At 44.8% G+C, this 15,849-nt stretch overlaps 1 protein-coding gene and 1 non-coding gene across 2 annotated transcripts; one reads left to right on the forward strand and one right to left on the reverse strand.

Moving 5' to 3' along the window:
• Positions 1–8,514: 8,514 nt before the first annotated feature.
• LOC149402655 (small nucleolar RNA R71) lies at positions 8,515–8,618 on the reverse strand. The gene has a single exon (XR_016296251.1). It is a non-coding gene; the product is annotated as a small nucleolar RNA R71 (small nucleolar RNA).
• Positions 8,619–9,777: 1,159 nt separating this feature from the next.
• On the forward strand, positions 9,778–10,674 carry LOC149402656 (uncharacterized). Its single transcript, XM_089608474.1, has one exon. The coding sequence runs from the start codon at positions 9,778–9,780 to the stop codon at positions 10,672–10,674; it is 897 nt and encodes a 298-aa protein (XP_089464600.1).
• The last annotated feature ends 5,175 nt before the right edge of the window (positions 10,675–15,849 follow it).

Raw genomic sequence — 15,849 nt, forward strand, 5'->3', positions numbered from 1 at the left:
GTGGATTTCCTGGAATCCTTATCCGCTTGAAAATCGGAGTCGGTATATCCCGTCATAGTCAGGTCAGTACCTGAGTATGTAAGCATCAAGTTCCTGGTTCTTCGAAGATACTTAAGAACATGCTTAACAGCAATCCAGTGCTCGGGTCCAGGGTTGGATTGGAAACGACTAACTACGCCAACGGCGAAACAGATGTCAGGTCTAGTGCAAAGCATAGCATACATGAGGCTTCCTACAGCAGAGGCGTAAGGAATTTTCCTCATGTCTTCAATCTCTTGTGCAGTCTTGGGAGACTGGTCCTTAGAGAGTGAAACTCCATGCCTAAAGGGTGTTTGACCCCACTTGGAGTCTTGCATCGAGAAGCGATCCATCACCTTATCAATATAAGATGCTTGAGAGAGCGACAGGGTCCGGTTTTTCCTATCTCGAAAGATTTGGATCCCCAGAATGTACGCGGCTTCTCCTAGATCCTTCATATCGAATTGCTTTACCTGCCAGACCTTAACCTCAGATAACTTACCCACGTCATTACCAATTAGTAGTATATCATCGACATATAGTACCAGAAACACAATTTTGCCTTCGTGTATTAACTTGTAAACACAAGGCTCATCTATTGACTGTTCAAAGCCAAAGCTCTTTACAGTTTCATCGAATCTAATATTGCATGACCTAGATGCTTGCTTTAATCCATAAATGGACTTAAGCAACTCACAAACCTTGGTCTCTTGACCTTCTTCCACGAAACCGTCTGGTTGAGCCATGTAAATGCGCTCGTCAAGATTGCCATTCAGAAAGGCTGTCTTGACATCCATTTGCCAGATCTCATAGTCGAGAGCTGCAGCTATGGATAGGAGTATGCGGATAGATTTAAGCATCGCGACTGGCGAGAAGGTTTCTTCATAGTCAATCCCTTCTTGTTGGGTATAACCCTTCGCCACAAGTCGTGCTTTGAACGTCTCGACGTTCCCATCAGGACCCATTTTCTTCTTGTATATCCACTTACACCCTACGGGTTTAATCCCTTCAGGAAGGTCTACAAGTTTCCAGACATTGTTGACATACATCGAGTGCATTTCAACTTTCATGGCGTCAAGCCAAAGGTTTGATTCAGAACAAGCCATCGCTTGGCTATAGGAAACAGGATCATCCATGTCATAGACGGCTACAAGAGAGTCTCCATAAGACATGTACCTGTCAGGCTTTTGAGTAGCCCTCCCACTACGTCTAAGTACTACTTGACGAGATTCTGATGAGTTAGGTTGTGTTTCAATTGGGGTAAGAACAGTTCTTACAGATGAGGTAGAAGCTTCCTCACCCAACTTTTCTTCAAGCACAATTTTGCTTCTAGGTTTTACATCTTTCATAAAATCCTCCTCAAGGAAACGGGCATTCGTGCTAACGAAAGTCTTATCGTCCTCGGGACTATAGAAAGTTAAACCCTTGGATTCCTTTGGATATCCCAGAAGAAAGTACAATTCTGATCTACTAGCCAACTTGCTAGTCTTTTGCCTTAGCACGTGTGCAGGGCAACCCCAAATTCTGATGCAGCCAAGATTCACTTTACGGCCAGTCCATCGTTCATAAGGAGTACCAGGAACCGTCTTGGACGGAACTTGGTTAAGAATATAAGCGGCTGTTTCGAGGGCATATCCCCAAAAGGAAAGAGGGAGTGATGAGTAACTCATCATTGATCTAACTATCTCCATAAGAGTTCGGTTTCTTCTCTCTGACACTCCGTTTTGTTGAGGTGTGCCAGGTGCGGTAAGCTGAGAAGCGATACCTTCTTTTTTAAGAAAGTCATCAAACACTCCAGACATATACTCACCACCTCGATCAGATCGAAGGGTTTTGATCACTTTGCCAATTTGCTTTTCCACTAAACCCCTAAAGACCTTAAATACGTTAAAGGTCTCGGATTTGTGTTTGAGCAAATAGACAAAACCATATCGCGAGTAATCATCGGTGAAGGTAACGAAGTATTCGTATCCTCCACGTGCCTGTTGGTTGAGCGGACCACATACATCAGAATGTACTAGTTCCAGCAACTCAGTGGCTCTTCGACCCTTATCGGAGAAAGGTCGCTTAATCATTTTTCCTTCTATGCAGGATTCACAAGTAGGCAATGAACCTATTGCAGAGGCTTGGAGTGGACCGTCCCTCACAAGTCTCTTAATCCTATCTAGACTGATATGACCAAGTCTCAAGTGCCAGAGGTATGTTGATTTTGTTAGATCGGAGGATTCAGAAAGTTTGATCCTCTTTGGCTCCCTAATTAGATCGTTATCTATTTCGGTGTCTAAAAGAGAAGGTTGAGTGGGATAGATGTAAAAAGACCATTCTTCATACATGCATCAGTGACAAAAGAATTAGAAAAAGAAATACGAATTCCATTCTTTATAAACTTTAAATAATAATCTTGCTCGAAAAGTTGAGCAACAGATATTAGGTTTTTCCCAAAGGAAGGAACATAATAAACATTATTTAAATTTAAAGTTCGATCTTCAAAAGATAACGTCACGGATCCCACAGCCTTCGCAGACACCACGCTCCCATCACCCCACTTGAAGCAGAAGTCGCCATCCTCTAAGCTTTTGCTTTTCCTAAAACCAGTCAAGGAGCAGCAAATATGATTAGTAGCAGCGGAGTCAATAATCCACGATGATACATTATCAGCTACTAAACAAGCTTCGGTAATAAGTACAATACCTTTTACTTTGGTTTTGAGGTAGGCAGGACAGTTCCTACGCCAGTGACCATGCTCATTGCAGTGCTTGCACTTGTCTTTAGACTTGTCCACCTTCGGAGCCTTTCGCGCCTTCTTCTTCGTTTGAACCTTAGGTTGGTTCTTCTTCTCGGCATTGCGAGGTCTCTTCTTAGATCCAGAGGTGGAGGCAGTAGCATGTACTTCTCCTTGAGCCCTCTTTTTCTTAGTGAGTGCCTCAGCGGTTTGAAGTTCCTTCATGAGCTCGGTAACAGTGTACTCTAGCTTGTTCATGGAATAATTCAACTTGAAGGTATCAAAGGTTTCGGGGAGAGTTTCCAAGATCATATCTATTTTAGTCTCCCCATCAATCTCGGATCCAAGGATCTCCATTTCGTTTAGATAGCTAATGATCAGCATCATATGATCTCTAACGGGAGTTCCAGCCTTCATACGACAGTTCATGAATTTTCGGACCGCTTGTTGCCTAGCTTGACGTCATTGCCCTCCAAACATCTCATGGAGATTGTAGAGCATATCGGTGGCAGTTTCGTAATCACGATGTTGTTGTTGCAACACATTGTTCATCGATGCCAGAATGTAGCATCTCGCAATCTCATCGGATCGAAGCCAGGCCGCCAGGGCGTCTTTTTCCTCTTGCGTCGAATCTTCATTCGTTTGAGGACAGGGGGTGGTGAGAACCCATTTGTGCTTGTCGACAGTAAGGACTATGTCGAGGTTACGTTTCCAGTCGACGTAATTGTCACCTTCGAGTTAATTCGAGGAAAGAATGGTTGAGAGAGGGTTGAGAGACATATTGCCTATAAAAGTTGAAACAAGTTTATGATTAGTCTTTGGTTTAGGATTTAAGTTTTATTAAGACTTTTATAAAATCCAAAGGTGTTACAAACCAAACGATAATTTACTCCCTCAAGAGAAGACCGCAAAAAATCTCCATTTATAAGTAAATGACACATCATTAATGCTAAGCCAAGATGTCAATACATCAATTTTGACTAGCCACCTTTTAAATTTGTTTGATCACTCACATCCTTTCACAGAGCCTCAAGGGAGGATTACTAGGGATTGAGCCTAAGTGTGCAACCAACCACTTAGTCCAAAAGGTCAACTTTATAAAACAATCCCCCAAGGGGAGGCCTTGCCATCATCGTCTCACTCTCGGATGTAGCTCATTGAGCAATGATCGAAGCAATAACGCCTTGGAGTACTCCCATTTAAGTGAGGGTCGCAAGAGCGGCTCTTAGTCCCACGTTAATTGCTTCTTTCATTAGTGTTGGGGATCGTGGGTTACAAACAACAAGTATAACCCTCCCACTTAGTTTTTGGAGTTAGTTCATCGACTCTTATAAGTTCGGAAACAAATTTCCTAGTTAGAAAGCGACAGAGCGGATAACTAGAAGAGAATCCTAGATCGACATGTTCAGAGTAGTATTAGTGCATAAAGGCACAAGGTACATACTCGATCTTTTCCTATTTTCTATTTCGGGAAAGTGCGTGAGGGAAGTGTCAACTTCAACTCACTCGAACACTTGAAAGTTTGAGATTACACATCTTTTTATTTTTCGGCTTGTCTACAAGGAGACCTCCCACTCAAATTTTCAAGAGCATATAGATTTTGAACATATGTGATATAGATATAGTTTTGAAAACATTTTGAAAACTTATTTGATTTGGATGACAAAATATTTTCAAGTTTGAAAGTGAAAACGGTTTTTCAAAATTCAAACTAGTTTTGAAAAACTCAATTTCAATTAAACTTTCAAAAATAAAAACATTTTAATCTTACACATCATGTTTATAATCATATGAAAAACATTTTTGCTCAAGAAAATTTTCTCATTAGAGTTCTACAACTCATGGTAGTGGGGTTTGAAAATCCGGATTTCTAAAAAACTGGAGTTTCAGGCGGGTACGATGTCCTTTTGAGCCGAAACCGGTGGCATTAGACAGAGGACAGACAGAGTTTTAATTTGATTCAAGAATCATTAAATTTAGATTTCTGAGAAGAGAGTTATGCCACTTTTAATGCGGGTTTACTCCAGCTCGAAGAAAAAGAAATAATTAAAGCTTGGTCCTTTTTAGGTGCGAAAAAGAATCGAGTGTAACGGAACGTTTTATGAAGGTTGTTAAAGCTTTTATTTGTGTTTTATTAGCAAGGTAATAACAAGGCATAAAAGAAATAACAACAAGCGTAAAACGATTCAAGTAAAAATAAGAAACTAGCAAGATAACAAAACTAGTCACAAAATTTTACTCGAAATTTCTCAAACCTTTAAAACACGTTTTTCAATATAAAAAATTAAAAACTTTTAGAACTGATTCTAATGTGTTTTAAAAACATCCCAAACTCATAGAAAATCAACATGATTTTTAATTTAAAGGCAAGAGCAATAAATTAAAAAAAAATCTAAGATAACAATTCTAACTTGTCACAAAATTAGTCAACTTTCGAAAACGATTTTCAAGCTCATATTTTTAAATACATGTACATGCATATCTTTGACCATAGCTCTGATACCATTTGTTGGAATCGATCCAGGGTTTAAGAAAATAATTAACGCTTCGGTAAGCGGCGGAATTTTAAAAATTTTCTTTTACAAGTAAAAACGGTTTTTTACTAACCTAGACAAAAGAGCAAGTACACGTAATTAAAAACTATTATAAGCTAAGAAGTTTACTAACCTTTCTTGAAGCGTGATATTTGAGAAGCTCTTAGAAAGTTGCAACGCTCGTCTCCCCTCGCAGCACGTCTCTCTTTCTTTCCTCGGCACCTAGAGCAACCACGAAAGTTTCTATCACTAAATCACTCGAGAGAAAAGGAATTAGTGAGTGGGCACTTTTAAACACTACGACTTAAGAACGAGTCTTTGAAGTCGCAGAGCTAAACTCTAGGTCGAATGAGGACCTAGGTGCTAAATGAACAAAGCTTGAGCTAAATACTTGGACTCAAAAGTTCACAAACCTTTTCCAAGTTTAGCTTAATGTCAACTGACTCCACTAAAGAGTTGACACTGAAAATCTCTCGGTTCAAATGAATTTATTTTCTACTCAAGAATTCAACCTAATTATGATGAGCGGATCCACTGAATATTATATATGTTTACCCTTCATGAATGTCATAAGCTAGTCGGGATTTACTAAATTACCATTTTACCCTTCTAGCTGTTATTTCCTCAACTCCTTTGTCGCTTGTGAATAAGTTAGAAACAATGTATTGACGAAGAGCTAACTAGTCACATTGTTTCATCCAAAAAAGTCAGGACTCAATTTGGACACTGGCCAGTTCATTTATTCACACTCCAAGGAACAAAGCATGAGGTGACATACATTGCATTTCAGCAATCTTGTACATGAATTCCATATCTATCTCACAACTTAGTACTTCGCCAATAGGCCCTGTTTGGAATCACATAGTGAGTCCGAATTCTGACTTTCTCAAATGAGGATACTAAGGTGTGAAATGACATGTCTCATTTCAGGATTAAGGTAACCACGATGCAATTCATACGTAGTGACTTCGAGACATAAGAGGTTAAATGGTTTGTTCTTATCTTTTGTCTAGAAGTGCACTGGTCAATTCAGTACCTTCGGAAGATACCTAGAAGAACTATAGAGTTTCCAACTCTCAATGCCTCATAACCAGACATCATAGATTCTTCTAACAATCATACTGAGGTCAATAGTCCTTTGACCCTTAGATTGCGAATATATCGTTTTAAGCAAACTACGAAGAGTTTGTTCATGCAAATCTACATTTGTCTCTTCGTAAGTTGTTTAGTTTGTTTATGGACTAAAGACTAAGGTTTTATCATAAAGCTTCAAACAAGGAGGATTGAATGAACATTTCAACTTTTTATTAATGAATAAGCAATTACTAGCAAGAGTCTTCATGAGACTTTATTACATCAAATGTATAATATAAAGATTACAACTCTTCTTTGTGGGCACCATTGACAACACCGCGCATATGGGGGCACAAACTTTGAAAACGCACAGAGTGTTATGTGCGGACCGCGCGTAAGCTGGAGTCCGGTCCATGGGCCGCGCTTCGACCACCGCGCGCCGCGCGCCTCCGAATTGCTGGAATAGGAAATTAACATTTTTCTGAAGATTTTTGACCCTTGGATTGAATTAGAAGACTCAGATAACTCCGAAAAACACACATTCAGGGTTAAAAACACCTCTTGTAACCTAATTAACTCATTCTAGTTTTGGAGAGTTGTTCTCGCTAATTTTTTGCACTTTTTATTTGAGAGCTTTTGCTTGGGAGCGAAGTTAAATCGAAGATCCGACGAACAAGCAACCTTGAACTCCCGTTTTTAATAGTTTTTCCTTCTTTCCCTTATTGTCTATTACTATAATTTTCGTTAATTGATAGTTTCATTCTTCCCGTCATGAATTTCATAGTGTGTCTCTTATTTATGGTTATGTTGATTCTTGTCTTGATCATTATGTTATTGAATATGGATTCCATTAGAGGCTAGGCTTTTAGCGGGGTTGCGATGTAGCCCGATTGAATTGGGTTAGGGGGTTTGTTAGGGTGAAATTATGCTTTGATTTACTTAATTATTCATACTTGTGTGGATGTGTTCTTAATGCGTTCTTTAGATTGGCCATCTCTAGGATTGTTTTTAGCAGTTTTCTGTCACTCGAGAGAGGGCGAAAACTCACGCTCATAATTCATGCTTCGTTTTGTTCTTAGGTTGCTAGACGGCTTAAGCTTAATGTAATCGTTTGAATTCTCATGTTTATTGCTCGTAATTGTTTTAAGAGGATTAGAGGCCGAGAGGATATATAATCAGTCAATTGCGTAGGTTGCTAGATCACTCGAGAGAGGTTAGTAATATCATAGGGAGAATGAGATTAACGTGAGTAGAGTAGGTCAAGTTGTTCGAACCTGAAACCCCTGAGTCTTAATTTTCCGCTAAAGTCGTAACCCCCATTTTCTCTTATTCAAAGTTTTGTATTACATTTCCGTTGCTGTTTTTCTTAGTTTAATTGTAGTCAATTCCTGCACCACCCACTATAATACCATGAAATCAATTCGCTTTAGGTTGTTTAACGTCGTTATAGTAACTAGTCTCTGTGGGATCGATATCCATTACTTCCGTAACATTATTACTTGTTCGATACGTCCGCTTGCGTGCTAGTTATAAAAAATTGCAACAAGTTTTTGGCGCCGTTGCCGGGGACTTTTTACTATAGCGTCGAAAAATAATCTGCTTTACCATTTGATTTTGTTACGCGTTTCCTAACTTTGTGTATCATTTTCTCTGTTTTGAAGGTGCATGAGGAGAGAGGGAACATCAAACCTCGTTCCACTAAATCTTGAGATCGAAAAATTCTGCAAGACAAACAGAAAGCAATCAAAGGAACGAGCAATGGGAGATAGAGCGAGCAACGCAGCGAACGAAGAGCCAAAGACCCTATTTCAATATGGGTTACCACCAGCTGACGCCGCGCAATCGGCAATCGCTCTCCCGGCTCTTACGGGTAATCATAACTTCGATATCAAGACCGGTATAATACATATGGTCCAAGCGAATCAATTCTCTGGATCACCTGCCGAAGACCCGCAAGACCATTTGACGAACTTCGTCGAGATCGCAAACACGTTCAAGCTCCACAACGTGTCCGACGAAGCCATCCGCCTCCGCCTCTTCGCATTCTCACTACGGGACCGAGCCAAGACGTGGCTCAACTCCCTCCCGCCGGGTTTCATCACCTCATGGGCCGACCTGCGCATCAAATTCATCTCAAAGTTCTTCCCATTCGAGAAGATGCACAAGAGACGCAACGAGATCCACTCGTTTGCTCAATACGAGGGGGAGTCATTATTTGAAGCATGAGGGCGCTTCGAGGAGTTAGAGAGGAGGTGTCCCAATCATGGCATCCAAGGGTGGATGATGGTGCAAATTTTCTATGGCGGTCTCTCACCATCATCTCGCAACCTAGTCAACACGGCCGCTGGAGGGTCGTTCTTTCAGAAGACGGAGGAGGAAGCTCACAGCATCCTCGAGGAGCTGGCTTACAACAATGATCAATGCCCGTCCGAGCGGTGAATCTTGAAGAATATGCTGGTCACTCCCGAGATGGAACTGATGAAGGCACTGGCGGCATAGGTGGCGGATCTCACAAAGTCAGTCTAGGGACAGACGGCCTATGTTCAAGCCGTGCACACCCATGAGGTCTGTTTCTGGTGCAACGGGCAGAGCAATAGCGACGAGTGCGCTTATGGGGACAACGGCCAACAAGCCAACTTCGTCAACAATAGGCCACCCCAGAACAACTACAATCAAGGCCCAAGGAACAACTACCAGAATGGGGGATGAAGAGGTCCCGAAAACAACATCTCGATGCAACTCGCGCCTCAAGCCCAACCTTGTCCACCACAGAATCAGCCCCGACCACCGCCATACCAGGCTCCTCCATTTCGGGCATACAAGGGCAAGACCAACCTAGAGGAGCTCATCGCCAACTTGGCCACGTCAATAACCGCCTTCATAAACTCCACCACTGAGTTCATGCATGAAACGAAGACGTCTATCTCGAACCAATTGGCTCAGATCCGAAATCTCGAGACGCAAATAGGGAAACTGTCGACCGCGGTAAACTCACGACCTCAGGGAACGCTTCCGAGCAACACCGACATCAACCCAAGGTCACAAGTCAACGTCATTACACTCAGAAGCGGACAAGTGATCGACAACTCAGACAAGAAGAAAGAGAAAGTGGGGAAAGATGAGCCCCCCGTATCGATGAACCAAGCCACGCCACCTCCGGTGAATGCCCCAGCTCCAACAAGCCCACCAAAGCTGCCATTTCCTCTGAGGCAGAAAGAAGTAAAACTCGACCACCAGTTCAGCAAGTTCCTCGAGGTATTCAAGCAGCTTCAGATTAATATCCCGTTTGCTGACGCTCTCAAGCAAATGCCGACGTACGCCAAGTTTCTGAATGACATCCTCTCAAAAAAGAGGAAGATAGAGGATTGCAGCACGATCGCCCTCACAAAAGAGTGCTCCGCCATCATTTAGAGGAAGTTGCCGGTGAAGATGAAGGATCCACGGAGTTTCACCATCCCGTGTGCTATCGGGAACACCTTCTTTGAGCGAGCACTATGCGACCTGGGAGCGAGCATCAACCTGGTTCCATATTCTATCTTCAAGAAGCTTGGCATCGGAGAGGTGAAGCCGACCCGAATCACGCTCCAAATGGCGGGCAGGTCCATCGTATACCCGAGAGCAGTGATCGAGGACCTCTTGGTCAAAGTCGACAAGTTCATCTTCCCCGCTGACTTCGTGGTGCTTGACATGGAGGAAGACCGCGATGTCCCAATCATCCTAGGGCGGCCTTTCCTTGCCACAGGAGGAGCTCTCATTGATGTCCAGAAAGGAGAGCTAAAATTGAGGGTGCAAGAAGAAGAAGTGGTGTTCAACGCTATAAAATACCCGAGGGCGAGCGACGATATCTACCGGATCGACGTGTGTAACTCCATCATCGCCGACTTATCTCACCGATCCGAGGATCTGCTCGAGGTAAGTATGCTAAACTCTATCGATTTCACTAACGAGTTTGATGAATATGAAGCTTTAGAGCACGTTGAGTATATGAACGCCATCATGCCATATCGACGTAACTCGATCGAGAGTTTGGGGGAGAGCCAACCTCGGGTGCCTCCGTCCATTCAAAAACCCCCAAAGCTTGAGTTGAAAGAATTATCGGCACATCTCCGCTACGCATACTTAAGCGCAGACTCGACCCTTCCAGTGATCATCTCGAATCACCTCACCCAGGGAGAAGAAGAAAAGCTGCTCATGGCGCTACGCAAGCACAAGGGAGCGATCGGGTGGACACTCTCGGACATAAAAGGGATCAGCCCCTCCAATTGTGTTCACCGCATATCTTGGAGGACGGACATCGTCCCTCGGTGGAGCACCAAAGACGCCTAAATCCGGCGATGAAGGAGGTCGTCAGGAAGGAGATCCTGAAGTGGCTCGACGCCGGGTCATTTACCCGATCTCCGACAGTGCATGGGTAAGTCCGGTGCAATGAGTTCCAAAGAAAGGCGGAATGACGGTGGTGAGAAATGAAAATAATGAGCTCATTTCCACTCGGACGGTGACCGGGTACAGAATTTGCATGGATTACCGCAAGCTCAACAACGCCACTCGCAAAGACCACTTCCCACTCCCCTTCATCTACCAGATGCTCGACCGTCTGGCAGGGCACAAGTACTATTGTTTTCTTGATGGCTATTCCGGTTATAACAAAATCACTATTTGCACTGGAGGATCAGGAGAAGACCACCTTTACATGCCCTTATGGTACTTTTGCCTTCAAGCGAATGCCGTTTGGGCTATGTAACACACCAGCCACGTTCCAAAGATGCATGATGGCCATCTTCTCCGACATGATGGAGAAGACAATTGAGGTTTTTATGGACGATTTTTCTGTATTTGGCCCTACATTTGATCAATGTTTGGAGAATCTGTCTCAGGTGCTCAACAGGTGTGTAGAAATGAACCTCGTGCTAAACTGGGAGAAGTGCCATTTCATGGTACAAGAAGGCATCATGCTAGGCCACAGAGTCTCGAAGGACGGGTTAGAGGTGGACCGGGCAAAAATTTCCACAATAAAGAAGCTACCACTGCCAACTTCGGTCAAGGGAGTTAGAAGTTTCCTGGGGCACGTCGGCTTCTATAGGCGCTTCATCAAGGACTTCTCCAAAATAACGAAGCCACTATGCGGACTACTCGAGAAAGACGCCAAGTTCTCCTTCTCCACCGAGTGCTTAGAGGCCTTCAACTCCTTCAAGCAGCGACTCAACACCGCCCCGATCATCACCGCCCCAGACTGGAGTCTTCCGTTCGAGATCATGAGCTATGCCAGCGACCACGCGGTGGGTGCAGTCCTTGGGCAGCGTAAAGATAAGGCTTTTCACGCTATTTATTATGCGAGTCGGACCCTTAACGAAGCCCAAGTGAACTACACGACGACGGAGAAAGAGCTTCTCGCAGTGGTGTTCGCCTTCGACAAGTTCAGACCCTACATCATCGGCAACAAGGTGATCGTCTACACTGACCACGCAGCCATTCGATACCTCATGGAAAAGAAGGACGCCAAAACACGCCTAATCCATTGGGTCCTTCTGCTCCAAGAGTTCAGACCCTACATCATCGGCAACAAGGTGATCGTCTACACTGACCACGCAGCCATTCGATACCTCGTGGAAAAGAAGGACGCCAAACCACGCCTAATCCGTTGGGTCCTTCTACTCCAAGAGTTCGACATCGAGGTCAAAGATAAGAAGGGCACAGAGAACCTAGTAGTTCACCACCTATAGAGACTGGAGACGCGGAGGGAGCACGTTCCGGACAAGATGGCACTCATCAATGACGACTTCCCAGACGAAAAGCTTCTGGCCGTCCATCAAGCCGTCCTTCCCTGGTATGCCGACATCGTGAATTACCTCGTAGACAAAGTGGTGCCTACTGACCTCAAGACTTACCAGAAGCGGAAATTTCTTTCGGAGGTCCGGAGGTATTACTGGGAGGAGCCGATTCTCTATGGGCAGTGTGCAAATCTGAATGTGAGGAGGTGTGTGCCCGAGGATGGGATGGAGTCAATTTTGCGACATTGCCACGGTCTCGAGTGCGGAGGTCACTTCGGTCCGAACCGCACGACAGCGAAAGTTCTTCAAAGCGGCTTCTATTGGCCAACGCTTTTCAAAGATAGCCGAGACTTCATTATTGCCTGTGACCGGTGCTAACAAATAGGTAATATTTCTAACCGGAATGAGATGCCACTCACTAACATCTTGGAAATAGAACCGTTCGACGTATGGGGAATAGATTTCATGGGCCTATTTCCGTCTTCCTACGGAAACAAGTACATTCTTCTGGCGGTGGATTACGTAACCAAGTGGGTCAAGGCCAAAGCTACTCCATCAAGCGATGGGAATGTGGTCTTGAAGTTCTTAAAGACCATCTTCACCCGATTCGGCATACCACGAGACATCATCAGCGACGGGGGAGCACACTTTTGCAACTGGCAGTTCGACGCACTCTTCGCCAAATACAGCGTCACACACCGGAAGTCATTGGCGTACCACCCTAAGGCCAATAGTCAAGCGGAGGTCTCTAACCGGAAAATCAAGCAAATCCTAGAAAAGACGATGGGAAGTTCTCTGGAAGACAGGGCCGCCAAGCTTGACGACGCACTGTGGGCCTACCGCACAGCATATAAGACGCCAATTGGTATGTCCCCGTACCACTTCATTTACGAAAAAGCATGCCATTTGCTAGTCGAGCTAGAGCACATGGCGCTTTGGGCGATGAAGAAGCTAAACTTTGACTACAAAGCTTCGGGCCAACAGAGACTCCTTCAGCTGAACGCCCTTGATGAACTCCGATGAGAAGCATATGAGAATCCAAAATCTACAAGGAGAAGACCAAAGTGTGGCATGACAAGCACATCGTCAGGAAGGACCTCAAGTCGGGCCAGAAGACACTCCTCTATAATTCCAGGTTGAAGTTGTTCCCTGGGAAGCTAAAGTCGCGATGGTCCGGCCCGTTCGAAGTTGTGAATGTTTACCCATACGCGTGGGTTGAACTGGAAAACAAGCAAGGAGAACGCTTCAAAGTCACCGGTCAAATAGTGAAACCATACTTTGGTGGCATGTTCGAAAGTGAAAAAGTGGTGACCTTCATCACCTCCATTGTGTAAGAAGAAGACATATCCCGTCAAGCTATTGACGTTAACTAAAGCTCTAATCGGGAGGCAACCCGACTTTCTTTCGTTGCATTTTAATTTTTTTTAATTTATTTTATTAAACTCGGTATTTTACCAGCTTGTTAGTTATCTTGTTAAAAAAAGAGAGATACGCACATCGTGCGGCGCGCGGACGCAACTTTCGACAATTTTCATTCACAGAGTCATATGCGCGGGGCACGCGTAAGCTGAAATTTGGTCCGCGCGCCGCGAGGCCATCATGTGCGCGGCGCGGGGAAATCATGAGTCCGCGCGCCGTGGGATCCCTTATGCGCGGTGTGTGAAATGAAGATTTTGCACGCGAAGTCACATAGTCTTATCCGCGCTCCGCGCGTATGTCAAGACTTTGGTCCGCGCGGCGTGCAAAACAAGGAGCGCGGCGCGGACCAGCGTAAGTTGTTTTAAATAAGGTTTTTGGGCGGTTTTTTTTTCATCTATTCCTCACTTCTCCGATTTCTCCCAAACTCTAACACCTTTTTTTCACAAAAATTCGATCCCAATCATCATATAGACACGAAATTTGATCATCACTCTTCTTACATTCGATTTATCTACTTCAATTCGTGTGAGTTGAGTGTGTTTTTGGGTGTTCTTCATCTCTTCAACCTCTCAATCCCCTACACATCAAGGTATGACTCTCTAACTCGAATTTTCTTTGTGCCATGGTGATGATTTCGTGTTCTTAAGAGTGAATGCGAGAATGGGGCTATAGGAATGGGTTAGATACTCTTCAAGACTAAAAAATTTCATCAAAAATTGGCATACACTCTAGGTGTTCGATGAAATACCCAAACGAACCGTACAAATGAAAAAGTGAAATATTTACGTACGATTACGGGTCAATAAGCACGGGGTCTAGTTGTGAATATGTTTGGGGGGGGGGGGGGGGGGGGGGGGGTAAAAAAGGGGTTAATAGACGTTCATCATAATATCCTCGACTCATTTTGCATTGTGTTTTGCAGATGCAACGAGCTTCGAAATCGAGAGTCAACCCCAAACGTGTCCGTCGATTGGGGGCGGCTTTGCCTCGACCATCAACGTTACTTGAGGGCACCGGTGAGGTGTGGGATGCCATATCAAAGAAGGGACAAATAGTTGAGCGTGTGCTTACACCAAATCGGCTTTGCGGGAACATGTCGGCACAAATCCAGAGACTCCATTGGGAGAAACTGTGCAACATTGAGACGTTAGCATCACCAAAGTTGGTGCGCGAATTCTATGCAAATCTCTCCGTCACGGAGGGAAACCTCGTTAGAGTGCGTAATGTAGTTGTCGACATCTCCACGCTGGCGCTCAACGTTTATCTCGGGAACCCAGAACCCGAGAATGACGACTACGCCGGCCTTTGCCTGTATCCACAATGGGAGGAATGGATTCGCCTCCTCGCCCACCCCAGAGCCACCTACAAGAAGAAAGTGGTGCATAGCCAGGTAGTCCCGAGCCACCTCCCGATATCGAGCCTGAACTGTTACGCAAAGGCGTGGCAGCACTTCATCTGCACCACGATCCTTCCTAACCTAGGGGAACATACGGTGGATCTCCAACGCCTGGCTCTATTGGTGTGCATCGTCACCAGAAAAGGCGTCAACATCAAGAAAATCTTGAAACAGATATTCGTGTTCTGTGCAAATCGCGACATCGATGTCACGCTCGGCAAGGGGGGGCTCATCACAAAGCTCTACCTCAACGAGGGACTTCGAATCTCGGCCTTCGAGACGCGAGAAAAATTGGGGACCCAATCAACGACCGAAAGATCATGAGCCTAAAGCAGTGGAAACACGGAGCCGTACATCCGGACGGGTGCAGGTTCATAGACATTCCCGAACAATACTAAGGCAACCCGGGTGCCCGCATCTTGGATGCCCCCGACAAAGTTCCACCCCCGATCGCGACCAACGAAGCACCCACCACCGGATATAATGAAGTGTTGTCCATGATGAACCGGTTCGACCACCACTTGGGTCAAATCGACCAAAACATCGAAACACTTGGCCAGCACTATAACGCAATTGGGAGCTTCCTCACCGACTTCGCCCAACGGCAGTGCGACAGAGACGAGTTCTAAAAAAACGTCTACAACACGTGGACGTTGCGCCATCAAAGCTTCCCTGCTCCTCCTCCCGATGCTCAAGCCGGAACATATCTCGACGCTCCGATCTACCCAGCATACCCACAGCACCTAATGGCACCATACTCGGTCTATCCTCCTTGGGAGCCAAGCCTTTACGCCCCCTGCGACCCCGACGAGGATGATGACCATGGGTGCGATGAGTAGGGCGCTCGACCACCCCCACAAAGGTACATTCCTCCACCCTTGTTTTGCATAGATACATTGAGGTCAATGTAAGTTTTGA

This window comes from Urtica dioica, chromosome 3, assembly GCF_054948205.1.
Source record: "Urtica dioica subsp. dioica isolate 48M chromosome 3, U.dioica_male_clone48M_v1_H2, whole genome shotgun sequence".
Taxonomy (NCBI): domain Eukaryota; kingdom Viridiplantae; phylum Streptophyta; class Magnoliopsida; order Rosales; family Urticaceae; genus Urtica; species Urtica dioica.

Bases quoted from the DNA above. Each gene is read 5' to 3' on its own strand.
- LOC149402656 (XM_089608474.1), top strand. From the start codon at position 9,778: ATGAAGGATCCACGGAGTTTCACCATCCCGTGTGCTATCGGGAACACC.